At 36.1% G+C, this 12,524-nt stretch overlaps 1 protein-coding gene across 2 annotated transcripts in view; it reads left to right on the forward strand.

The window, feature by feature from the left end:
• RELN (reelin) overlaps positions 1–3,417 on the forward strand; it is a 456,216-nt gene extending 452,799 nt beyond the window's left edge. For both annotated transcript variants that reach the window (XM_016145914.2, XM_016145915.2), the window contains one exon: positions 2,300–3,417. In XM_016145914.2, the coding sequence (XP_016001400.2) occupies positions 2,300–2,396 (97 nt within the window). In that variant the 3' untranslated portion in view covers positions 2,397–3,417. The remainder of the gene's footprint in view (positions 1–2,299) is intronic.
• The last annotated feature ends 9,107 nt before the right edge of the window (positions 3,418–12,524 follow it).

Here is a 12,524-nt window from a genome sequence, read left to right on the forward strand (position 1 = left end):
GAAGTTTAGCATATAATAATGTGAACACGAGAGTCTTCATTCAAAGCAAAAAAAAAAAAAAACAGGTACTAGGAGAGTTCAAAGTAGAGAGAGGAAAATCACTTTCAGAGGAGGTGAACAATAAATGAAATGTGATGCTTGAAAAACAAGTAGAAATTTAGGAAGTGATACTGGGAATTGACGAATGAGGCAGATGGAAGAGGTTTAAGGTGAGTTTGGATAGAGCAGTCTGTATAGGATTGTAACGGAAGAAAGTACTTGATAAACAGAATAAGATTAAACGTGTAGAGAACTTGAAATACCAGGCCTAAATAACTTAGATGTTGCTCCATGGACAATAGGATTATGTATGTCTTTTTAACAAGGTAAAGCTAGCACTTGAGGGAAAGCTTACTGAAACTTGTGTGCAAAATCATCTGTATGAAATGGCAGTTACAAAACAGTCATGGGGATGTAAAGTACAACATAAAGAATATAGTGAATAATGTTATAATAATTATGCATAGTGCCAGATGGGTACTACACTTATTGGGGGGATCACTTCATAAGTTATATAAATGTCTGACCACTCTGCTATATACCTGAAACTAATATAATATTAAATGTCAACTGCGACATTGAAACTAATCAACTTAGTTTATACACATAATACTGTCACATCAGGGAAGGCAGGAGGGGGAGTAAAGCTACCTGAACATAAACATAACTTTCATGTTTTTTTCTACAATATATTTGGAGGGTTTTTTTTAGTTTCCATTCTATACTGTCTAGCATTTTGATAATATAGAAATTCAGAGTGGAAAGTTATTAGCACTTCATTTTATTTTATACACTGTATATCAATATGACATCTATCTTTTTATCAAGTTTTCAAACACAGATGCTATTCCTTTTGGATTAAACGTTACCTAATGACATTCACTTTATATATTTCCCTTTGAGATATTTTATTATAAATTTTTTCTAGTAATCAAACTTAACTACATAAAATCTTCATTTTAATGATTTGTTACAATCATTAGTAAAATATACCTAAGTATACTACCTAGTATGATATACTGGGTAAAACAGTATCATTTTACATCTTGCCTGGTATATTGATCATTAATAACCCAGAAGAAGATACTGCTCAGCACAAAATTACCCTTTACCTCCTCTTTATCCTAACTCAAGACCATGTCATATTGACCTTCATGGTGGAATCACATCACATGACATTATCCCACTCTGGATGCATTTTATGTTTCTATTCAGTTAAGGAGGAAAAAACTGGGACCAGACAGGATTCAGGAGACTTGGTCAGTTTGGAAATACTGAAAAGCTCACACTTAAAACCCATACTTCGATGCCACATACAGATACATTTTAACTCAAGTCAATGTGTAAAAAGAGTATGATTCTTGTCAGTGATGTTATAGGTAATGCTCCTTTTTAAAGTATGTTTTCCATACCAAAACTTTAACAGCTATTTCTACCAGTATTATATAATGATTTTAATGATTTCTGCAGGCTCCTAATATCCATTTTTCAGTATTCATATCAGCTTCACATATAGTATGTATGTCTGAATGTGTGTTTGCACATAGGTGGGGGAAATATATACACACATACAATTATACATTCAATTACGCTTTCTTCATATTTTATGATCTTTTTTCCAGTGGAATGTCTCTTTTATAAGGTCATATTTCTAGAATATGATACCCACAGCCTATTGTTTGAAGGAAGGCAGTGGAATCAACATTGAAGGAAAAACTTACTTCTTCATTTGCCTTGAGACTGCATAAAATTAAGCTGATTCAAGTTAGCAAGTTTGTTCTTTGTTTTTGTTTTGTTGCTTTTTAAGCTTTAAATGAGAATGTTTGCTAAAGGAATCAAATTATGTTTCCTACTTATTATAGATGTATTTAAATAAGGTGATGAATAACAGCACATACTGTGTCTCAAGCAAATTCATCCAAGTAAGTGTTTTCAGAAAGAGTTCAAGAATAAAATTTAAAATTCCAAAATAATTTCAGTCCACTTTTGCTATGAATCAAGAGACTGCTATTTTTTTCTGGTTTAGAGCTCACTCATGAAAAGAAGGGGATTTCTTCAAGTCCAAAGACAGTGAACACAGGTGTCAACCTTCGTTTGTTCTATCCTGGGGTAGTAATGTCAGCGTGACCTATCAACCCTGAAAATTTTCAAATAAATATCAGGGTAACTTAGGACCTAGACTAGATTGTACTTTCAATGATGGAACTTACATGCTCTTTCTTCTTTCCCTCTCTGCCTCTGTCCTTTCTAATTTTAACAGCACTCGCAAACAAAATTACATGATGAATTTTTCACGACAACATGGGCTCAGGCACTTCTACAACAGAAGACGAAGGTCACTTAGACGAAACCCGTGAAGAATCAAAAGTTTTTTTCTTTCCAACATGTGATATGTTGCTTTCCATTCTTTTCAATTTCGCACCGCATCTGATATCAGGAAATTCCTGTGAAGGACTTGGTGATTAACTGAAAGCCCTTCTCAAGACCAAGTGTACACCACTTTCCCACACTGTGAACTAATGACAAGTGACTTATTTTCTCATAAGTAATTGTCTTCATGTTGATGTGTCCGTGAAAATTGTGATCTGTTGTAATATCAGTTACAGTGGCAGTATTGAAAATAAGAAATAGTTTAACAGAAAAAAAGTTTAAGCACAAAAATTTAAAAGATTTTATGTTTAAAATGGCATTTAGTACAGTATTTAACATTCTTGGTCACAAAGCTATTTAAGTGGACTGTATTTCAGCTATGTATCATGTTTTATATGATTAAATTATCATTGTTTGTCCTTTTATGTATTCTACAATATAACACATTGTTATTGACACTGTATTTACTTGTTATGTTGCAATACTTTGCTGCTGAATTTTGGGCTACTTATATATATTCTGCAGAAAATTCATTGAAATACCTACTCAAGAAGCTAGTTGTAAAGATATTGTATCTCTTTTAATATACTCCTTAAAATGTATGTTGGTTTAGAGTTGTTTTGTGGATAAGAAAAATGCTTGACCTTGAAATATTTTCTACTTAAAAATTGTGGATGAAAACCCTATCTCCCAAAGGAGTTCCCATTTCTTTGTCTAAAGATTAAAATTTTTAAAGTGTTCTGTGGCTGATTTACTAACAGTAACTGCCATTTTGTGTCTGTGGTAACAGAGTGATTTGTAAAACAGTGGGTGTTTTCATTGTGTTCTCTTTGTGAATTGTTTTTCCTGCAGGTCATATTCATACATTCTGATGAAGTTGTACCAACACCAGCAACATTGTAATGGACCTGTAGCCCTGAATTCTTTATTAACCTAACTAAAAGGTTTCATTCTAGGGTGAACCAAGCTAAAAGCCCGTGCTTAAATAAAAATTATGTCCAAAAGCCAGTTGCAGCTCATTTGTCTTTATTCATTCTTAATTAAATTTTGTGTAGGATTTGTAAGCCTGGTCAGGTTTGGAAAGAACAATGTCAGATACATTTACCAGTGTTCTGTCTCATCATTGAGAACAGCAATTATGAAACCATACTTTCAATTTTGCCATTTTTCTTTTATTCGACTTTTTCTATTAATCATTCTGTAATTACAGTAAGAAAAGTCAATAGAGAGTTATGAAAATTATTGAACTCCTGAGAATTTTGTGAGCTGCTAACCTAGTGTCCCACTTGTAATAAGCACTCATGCATTCATTCAGCAAATTATTTATTGAATGCTTGTTATGTGCCAGACACTGTTCTAAGTGTTGAGGATAAAAATTGTGATTGAGAAATTTTCCCTGCTTATTTTTAACATTTGCAAAATAAAAACATTTTTGATACTGTTGAATTTGTTGATTCCCAGAAGATTAAAAAAAACAACAACTAGGTAATAGAGCAATAAGTGGCAATAGTTTTTCTCATTGAATAAGAAAAAAATAAAGAGGGATTTTCCTGAGAAGTTTAGTTAAATGTTATTTTGAACCTGGTATCGTATCTATTGTGAATTATTGCTTTGGAGATACAAGGTCTTCTTTTTTCTACCTAATCTAACATCCAATATATTTTATAATGTGATACAATATTTGGCCCATAAATGTTTACAACTATTGTGTCTTAATTGTCGATTCTCCTTTATTGGTTCATAAATTACCTGTTATTGGTTTACCATTTGGTGGCATTTTTAGTTCATTTTCTTATTGGTACAGTGGTAGAATCTTTCCCAAAGCCTCATCTTTCCAAGCAGCTCATGTGTATCATAGACCTACCCACTGACTGGGATCAAGGTAGTAGACCTTGCTCCCATCCACCTGTCCTCCTACCATCAGAACAGAATTGAACTCCCTGCTGGTCCTTCTCTACAAAGTTATAATAGTGTACTTGGGGACTAACATCTAATTGACATTTAATTTGAAAACAGTTAGTAGGACTTCAAGTATGGTTGGTTCAACTGACTCATCTTGCTAAAGTAGACAGTTTGGTAATACAGAGATAAAAAGTATTTGTATGACCAAATGTCCATGGTTCCTACACAGTTGCCTCTTATTCACTGCACATTTTAATATAAACCATACTCAATATCTAATCTTAAATATATTCAAGATCACATGTATTTTACCTTTGACCTTAGAAACAACATGATATGTACTGTACATTACTTGGGAAATTCCCTGGCCTGAGGTTATCTCTAGCATCCCCTTCCTTACATTCCTAGGTTTAAAAAAATGTATAGGAAATCATTTAAAATATTTATTCATTTATTTTAATGTTTGCCAATTGATATGTTTTGACAGCAATTGGTGGTATTGTCTTTCTGTATTTTATCTTTTGTAACTTCCCTATAAGTGGCAATTGCCTCTTTTAACACTAAATAATATGGTTTCTTCCCTAGTTAATTTGCATTAAAAGATGTGCACAATTTACTTGAAATAGTTATTTGGAATGCATTTTAAGTAAAATTTGTTTTTCAAATATGTTTATTAGTTAGCATCTGGTATTTAGATATCTAATGCATTCATGGGCATTTCTTTTTATGGGTTTATTTTGCTTTCGTTATGCTTAAAAAGACTTGCTTCATCTCACATATAAAATTTTAAATGTAAGTTTTGTTATTATCCAGGTCTGGTGAGACCAACAGGTCAAAAGATGATAGCCGTTGAAGAGATGGTTTGTTACTAAGAGAAGAAGGTATACTACACCATGAAGGGGTCACACAAAGAGTACCAGGGTCTGTGATGAGGCAGAAAAAGTGAGGGGAAAGCATAGGCATGAGCCTTTATTGTGGTTGTCTCAAGAAAGGCAAGGCAGAGTGAGCAGGTTTAGGATTGGCTGGTGCAAATAATTTCTGCAGGCTCTGGGACTTGGGAACTTTTTCTACTTGTGTGGTATCTGGCCCTGGGATGATTAGGGCAGGAGAATGTTGCCTCCTGAAGCATGAGAGCCTGATAGAGGAGGTACTTCAGAGCATGGGCTTTGCACTGGTTATTTTTCACATGAAAGGCGAGATCCTGGAAGAGTTGTTTGCTATCTCAAAGAATTGGCTAGTTCTGGGAGGGACAACATCTTCCCAGCCAGTGAGGCCTCAAATGCCAGGGTTTCTTGAATACAAGAATATCGTATTATTCTCTCTTCTCATATGAAGATCTAAATATTATAGCAAAAAAGAAAAGAATAAGTAGGATTTCTCAGGCAGATTTAGTGAGGAAATATGGGCTTTCTAGGAATAGAGCGATATGTAAAAACACAAAGACAGGATCTAGCTTGGCTCCTTAGGGAAGTCACAGATCATTTGAATTTGAGGAGGGGCTGATGGGGAGCTGCACAGGAGCCAGTGTTGCTTGGGAAGTCAGGAGTGAAGGGTGGAGAGCAGTTCCTCATACTAATAAAATTCAGCTTTAACTAGTGGGCATTGGGAAGCTGTGGAGATCTTTAAACAGATGACCTTTGGATAAGATATCCATTCCGGCCAATGTGTAGAGAGAGTGGTTGTATAAATTAAGAAAAGAAAGTGGGAGACTAGAATTAATAGGTAGATTTGGGACAACTGAGGAATAATTTTGAATTGTCTGATAAGAATTTTACTAAGGATTCATATTTCTCCAGAGTAACTGCTTCACATACAAAATATAGTAGTAAATATAAAAAGCAACCACACATCTATTTATTGAACAGAAAAAAAAGTCAGCTGTTATTAAAAGAATTTCAGTTCAGAGGTGAGTCTTATTATTACTGCATCTTCTATTTCATCTTTTAAGGGTTTATTATAAATGAATTTTTACAGTTTTTTTTTATCTGATCTGGAAGGAAATTGATGATGTCTATATTTATAGATATGGATATGCAGTGGCAAAGGGAAAGTCCGGCACCCTCCAGTGGTCTTATCACCTTATTCCGATGTCTGGACCCACTGTCCAGAAATCAGGCCAACATTGTACAGGAAGAGAAGTTTAATTTGGAAAATATAACTTTTTATGGAGACAGTATTGGTAGAGTAATACATGGATATATATGTGAATAATAAAAAGACACAAAACTGCGTATAAGAAATATTGCCTCAGTAAATCTAGAAACAGTAAACTTAAACCAACGCATTTCAAGAATCCCTTAATGTTACTGTTTATGGAAAACAGACATAATGTGATAAGTCAGGCACTTTTGAACACCTCTACAATTACCTTAACATAAACTAAACAATAATTCCCTTAAAGGCTAAGGAAGAAATTCAGTTACTCCTAATTCTAATGTAATTTATTTCACATTCATATTTTAGGTGATTTGAAGGTGATTCTTTGGTTTGGCTCTTAATTTCCTAACTGTAACAGAATATTTATGTTCTAGCATCTTCCATGTTTACAGCTTGGTAAAACGGCAAAGGAGGAAAACTGTCTTTGGGCCTCTAAAACACACCATCATACAGTCAGAACCTCTCCCAAAACCCCCCACCACAAAAACCAACTTGGGTCATGAGGCTACAGATGTTAACCAGTTCTCTCATGTGGGAGAAAGGGGAATTCAGCTTTATTGAATGTCAGACACATGGTAGGCATTGACATATTCACCTCACAAAAATTGTTAGTACAGAATACAACTTTTCCCAAGGGACTTATGTTTAATAAGTAGTGTTAAACTTCCAGAAATGTTTCAAGATCCAAAAGAATGAGTTTTGAATGGTGAGATTTCAGATATTTTTTTTTTAGGTGATTGAGGTAGATAAATATTTTGGCAAAAAATGCCATAAAATTATTTTACTTGGATGGATCAGAGAGTGGGTTAATAACCAAGAGACTTTGGTCCCTGGGCCCAGCTTCCTGTGAGACTCTAGACCTAAAGGTTAGTCCACTGGACCCATTACAAACCCTTAGTGAACACAAATGCTCAGCATGTGTTATTTTAAATACCCAGGATGGCATGTCTCCCCTGCTCTGCCTTTTGCTGCCATGGTAGGTGAAATTTTACAACCAAGAAAATGCACCTCATTCTCAATTGAAGACAGAGATAAACAATTATATTTATATATTATACCTAATCTCTGGAAGATACTTTTGTCTCACATCCTTATTACTTCCATGATGCTTATAACTGGGGCAGATTCAGGTTTGTGGGACTGAAGCTTGTACAATTTGGTAGACTCTCTTTAAGAAAAAATAATTGTAAATGCAAATTTAAGTACAAAAGTGAATATTTATTTAGAATGGGAAAAGAAATCATAACATCTTAAAATTTTTTTTTAATTTTTAAAAGTTGACAAATATAAACATTATCTGTAACTGTCAAACTTCATCAAGAAAAAATGGATCAGAAACATAAAGATGCCATCTAATACATTTGGATACAAAAAAAAATTGGCAAATTCACAAACACGAACTCTCTATATATTTGAAAAATTAATAATGAACATTTTCTAAATTTGAGGAAATCTATAAATTCACAGATCCAAAATGCTTAGCACACTTCAAGCGGGATAAACAGAAAGAAAACTACTCCAATGCACAAGCAAATTAAGTGGATAAAAATTGAGGATAAGGAGAAAAATCTTAAAACCATCATTCTCCCATTCCTAATTTAATACCAATTCCTCTACAGTACTCTGAATTCAATCACCCCTGCCTTCTCAGAAAACTACTGGTTTTGTGGTATGGGGGTTTGGGGAGGGTTCTGGCTGTATGAGGGTGTGTTTTAGGGAGAGGGGCCCAAAGACAACTTTCTTCTTTGGCTGTTTTACCAAACTCTAAGGAACTGTGAAGAGTCTGAGGTTTTATCCTACTTGCAAACTCATAAGTTAGCCTGCCACAGTTTCACAGGTGCAGAAAGAAAACAGAAGACTCCTGGGCAGATGATAATCTTTGTAATTCTCTAAAATCTAATGATGGTCTTGCCCTTTACTACTTCTGATTTTCATCTTACTGTTCTTTTTGTGTGTTCTTGGTCTTCTTTGTAGACTCAGCCTCTTATACTTAAATTATTACAGTGGCCAGCATTTGATCCTCCTCTTCATCCATTTTGATCTTTTCAAATCCATTCTCCGAACAGCAACTAGACTGATTTTTTCAAAATGCAACTATGATCCTGACCCCTCCTATTCAAACTCTTCAAAGAGTTTACATTATTCTTAGGACAAAAAACAAAATGCTTGATATAACCCACCAGGGCTTACATAATGTGGCCCTGCCTTCCTCTTAGCTTTATCTTACACCTCTTCACTCTTTGTGATCCATCCATAGTGGCCATCTTCATGCTTCTTTCTGTTCCTCAGAGGGGCCATGCCACTTACACTTCCAGGGTTTTTACACATACTGGTTCCTCCCCAAGCCACTTCCATTCCTTCATGTTGACACTTTACCTCGTCCTACTCTGGATAGGATTTTGTATTTAAATGTGTTTATGCAGCTATATTTTTTTCCTTTAGAGCATTTACCCAAGTTTACTGTTACACAGCAAGCATAACAACATTTGCATCATGGGAGTACCAGAAGGAGAAGAGAGAGCAAAGAATCGAAAACCTATTTCAAAAAATAATGACAGAAAACTTCCCTAACCTGGTGAAGGAAATAGACATACAAGCCCAGGAAGCACAGAATCCCAAATAAGCTGAACCCAAAGAGGCCACACCAAGACACATCATAATTAAAATGCCAAAGGTAAAAGATAAAGTGAGACTCTTAAAAGCAGCAAGAGAAAAGCAGTTAGTTACCTACAAAGGAGCTTCCATAAAACTAACAGCTGATTTATCAACAGAAATTTTGTAGGCCAGAAGGGACTGGCATGAAATATTCAAAGTGATAAAAAGTAAGGACATAAACCAAGATTACTATTCCCAGCAAAGCTATCATTTAGAATAGAAGGACGGATAAAGAGCTTCCCAGACCGGAAAATGCTAAAGGAGTTCACTGACACCAAAACAATATTACAAGAAATGTTAGAAGAACTTGGAAGAGGAGGAGGAGGAGGAGGAGGAGGAGGAGGAGGAGGAGGAGGAGGAGGAGGAGGAGGAGGAGGAGGAGGAGGAGGAGGAGGAAGAGGAGGAGGAAGAGGAGGAGGAGGATCAAAAATACACATAATAAAATGAAAATAACTGCATACCTATAAACAATTACTTTCAATATAAATGGATTAAATGCTCTAATCAAAAGACACAAGGTAGGTGAATGGGTAAGAAAATAAGACCCTTACATATGCTACCTCAAGAGACTCACTATAGATGGAAAGACACGCATGGACTGAAAGTAAAGGAATAGAAAAAGATCATTCATGAAAATAGAAACAGAAAAAAAAAAATCCTGGGTTGGCAATACTAATACCAGACAAAGTAGGCTTTAAAACAAAAGCTATAATGAGACTATGAAGGACCCAGTAATTCTTCTTCTGGATATTTATCTGAAAAAATCCAAAACAGTACTTCAAAGAGACATATGAATCCATATGTTCATTGAAGCATTATTTATAATAGCCAAGGAGGCAAATTGGTGTCCATCGGTGGATGAACTGACAAAAAAAAAAAATAGGTGGTACATATATACAGAGGAATATTAGTCATAAAAAAGAATGAAATATTACCTACAATAATATGGATGGACCTAGAGAGTATTGTACTGAGTAGATTAAGTTGGACAGAGAAATACAAATGCCACATGATTTTACTTATATGTGGAATCTAAAAAACAACAACAAAAAGAACAAACAAAACAGAAACGAACTGATATATAGAGAGAATATTTTGACAGTTGCCAGATGAGAGGGGAGTTTTGGGGGTGAGTGAAAAGAGGGACAGATTAAAAAGTACAAATTGGTAGTTACAAAATCGTTATGAAGATATAAAGTATAGCATAAGGAATATAGCCAATAATATTGTAGTAACTATGTATGGTGTCATATGGTTACTACATTAATCAGGATGATCACTTCATAAGTTACATAAATGGCTAATCACTATGTTGTATGCCAAAACTAATATATTATATGCCAAATGTAATTGTAAAATATTTAAAAATAAAATAAAGAGCATATACAGCCACCATTTGTGTAAAAAAGGAGGGAGAGTGGAACAAGAACACATACATATTTTTGTTTAACTTTAAGAAGAGAAGCACAAGATGAACAAACCAGAAAATCATGAAGTTGGTTTCTCACAAGAGAGTGGGGGAAATGGGTGAACAAAGGAGGGAAGACACTTCTCTGACTACACCATTGTATGGCTTTCATTTCAGGAATCATGTTAATGTTCTATGAATTCAATAATTACATCTAGCCACCAAGAATGGGAAAGGGGGGAGGGGAGTAAACATGAAAGTAGATTCATCTCTAAACTCGAAATAGTAGCATTATCTAACTCACAAAGTTGTGATATGAGTTGTAAAGTGCTTTGAACAGTGCCTAGCCTGTGCAATCACTGAGCAAGTTTTCCTGTTAAAATTGTTACTTTAATTACCTGGGTGCTGCCTCCAAAGTTGTTCATTATCCACCTGTCCATGGTGTTACTGCTCAAATTTAGTCCTCTAACAGCCTATCAGCACCACCTAGGGGCTTGTTAGAAATGCATCTCCCAGACCTACTGAACCAGCATCTGCATTTCTAACAAGATCCCCAGGTGATTTTTAGGTACATCGCTTAAGTACCGGTCTGTAGGACATGTTTATGACAAGATAATATCATCATATCATATCATGTCATTCATTTGATAATATCATCAAATGAATGACACCACAAATGCATGTCACAGGGACCCAATTCCTCTTAGTATCTCATGCTGTTAGGATTTATTCAGAGATGTTCAGAGATGTTCAAAGCCCAAAGAAAAGTAAAATTAGTTTTACACACATGCCCAGATACCAGTAAGTTCTCAGCACAGGACTCTCAGTGTCCTGGTGCCCTTGAAGAGAGTGCCCTCGTGTGGAGCAGAGAGGGAATGTCCAGCTCTTCCTCTTGAGCAAGAATGAGAGCAGCTCCAGAGGTGATGCTTGGCCTCTGCTCAGAAAGTGGGGTCTCGTTGTCAGACACCACTGGTGTCTCCAGGAGCACTTTTCAGCTTTAAGGCAGTTTGCCAAAAAGCTAGCTCCATTACATGGGTCACTAGATTGTGCATGAGCAGAAATGCTCAAAGCAGAAAAAAAGATGACCCTGATGAGCCGACTATAATCCTTGCTAAGACATAGGCCAGAGGAGAGTTTTTATATTGAAATCATTTTTATCTTTCACTTTCTTGGATTTGGGCACTCCAACCACGGTCCTCTCTGCTTCCTAGTTGTTAGAAATAAAACAGGCTCCTTCCTCCTTCCCTCTGTTCCTAATTTCCTTCCTTCTTTCTATCCTCTTTTATTCCTCCTTCCTTCCCTCCCTCCTTTTTTTTCTATTCTGTTTCCTGTTTATATTCCTTTTTCCAAAATAGCATGTTATGTTGCTTTAAAACAAAAGTTGTTTTATAAATTCTAACTCGAAAGCTTGAAAATGGATCTGTCACTGTCTTGTTGCACAATATGTGCAGGTAAAGTTTTAATGGAAGGCAGTTCATCAGAGCTTTTTTAAATTGCACATTGTCAATCAACATTTTGATGTTCCTGTGTCAGTTCGAGTCTCCACAATGACAACATTTGAAAATATATGTTAAGGTGTTTCCATTTTCTAAATAATAATTAAGTTTCCTACTTAGATACTATCACTGATTTATTGTTCTTTCTTCAGCCTGGAACCTCTTCCTTTGTCTCCTATTTCCCACCCCTAAACTACAGGAATCCTTCCCTGAGGAGTTCACGGGCAGTGGGAGATGAAAGTGGCTGTCATTTCTGTAATTTTCACGGGTTGGACGGGCGGGGTATTAGTTCCCAAAGCACCCCTTAGAAGGTCTGGGCTCTGGGAAGAGACCCGAGGCCTCAGGGGTCGCCCAGCGAAGGGCGGCGGGGCCCCGGGCGCGGGGCGGGGCGGGCTCGGGTTACCGGCGGCAGCGCCTCCTCGACCGCGGGCGCCTCCTCCGAGAGCCGCGCGTGGAGGCAGCTGCGCGGCGTCGAGGCGGCAGCGGCTCCGGAGCGC

This window comes from Rousettus aegyptiacus, unplaced genomic scaffold, assembly GCF_014176215.1.
Source record: "Rousettus aegyptiacus isolate mRouAeg1 unplaced genomic scaffold, mRouAeg1.p scaffold_m13_p_13, whole genome shotgun sequence".
Taxonomy (NCBI): domain Eukaryota; kingdom Metazoa; phylum Chordata; class Mammalia; order Chiroptera; family Pteropodidae; genus Rousettus; species Rousettus aegyptiacus.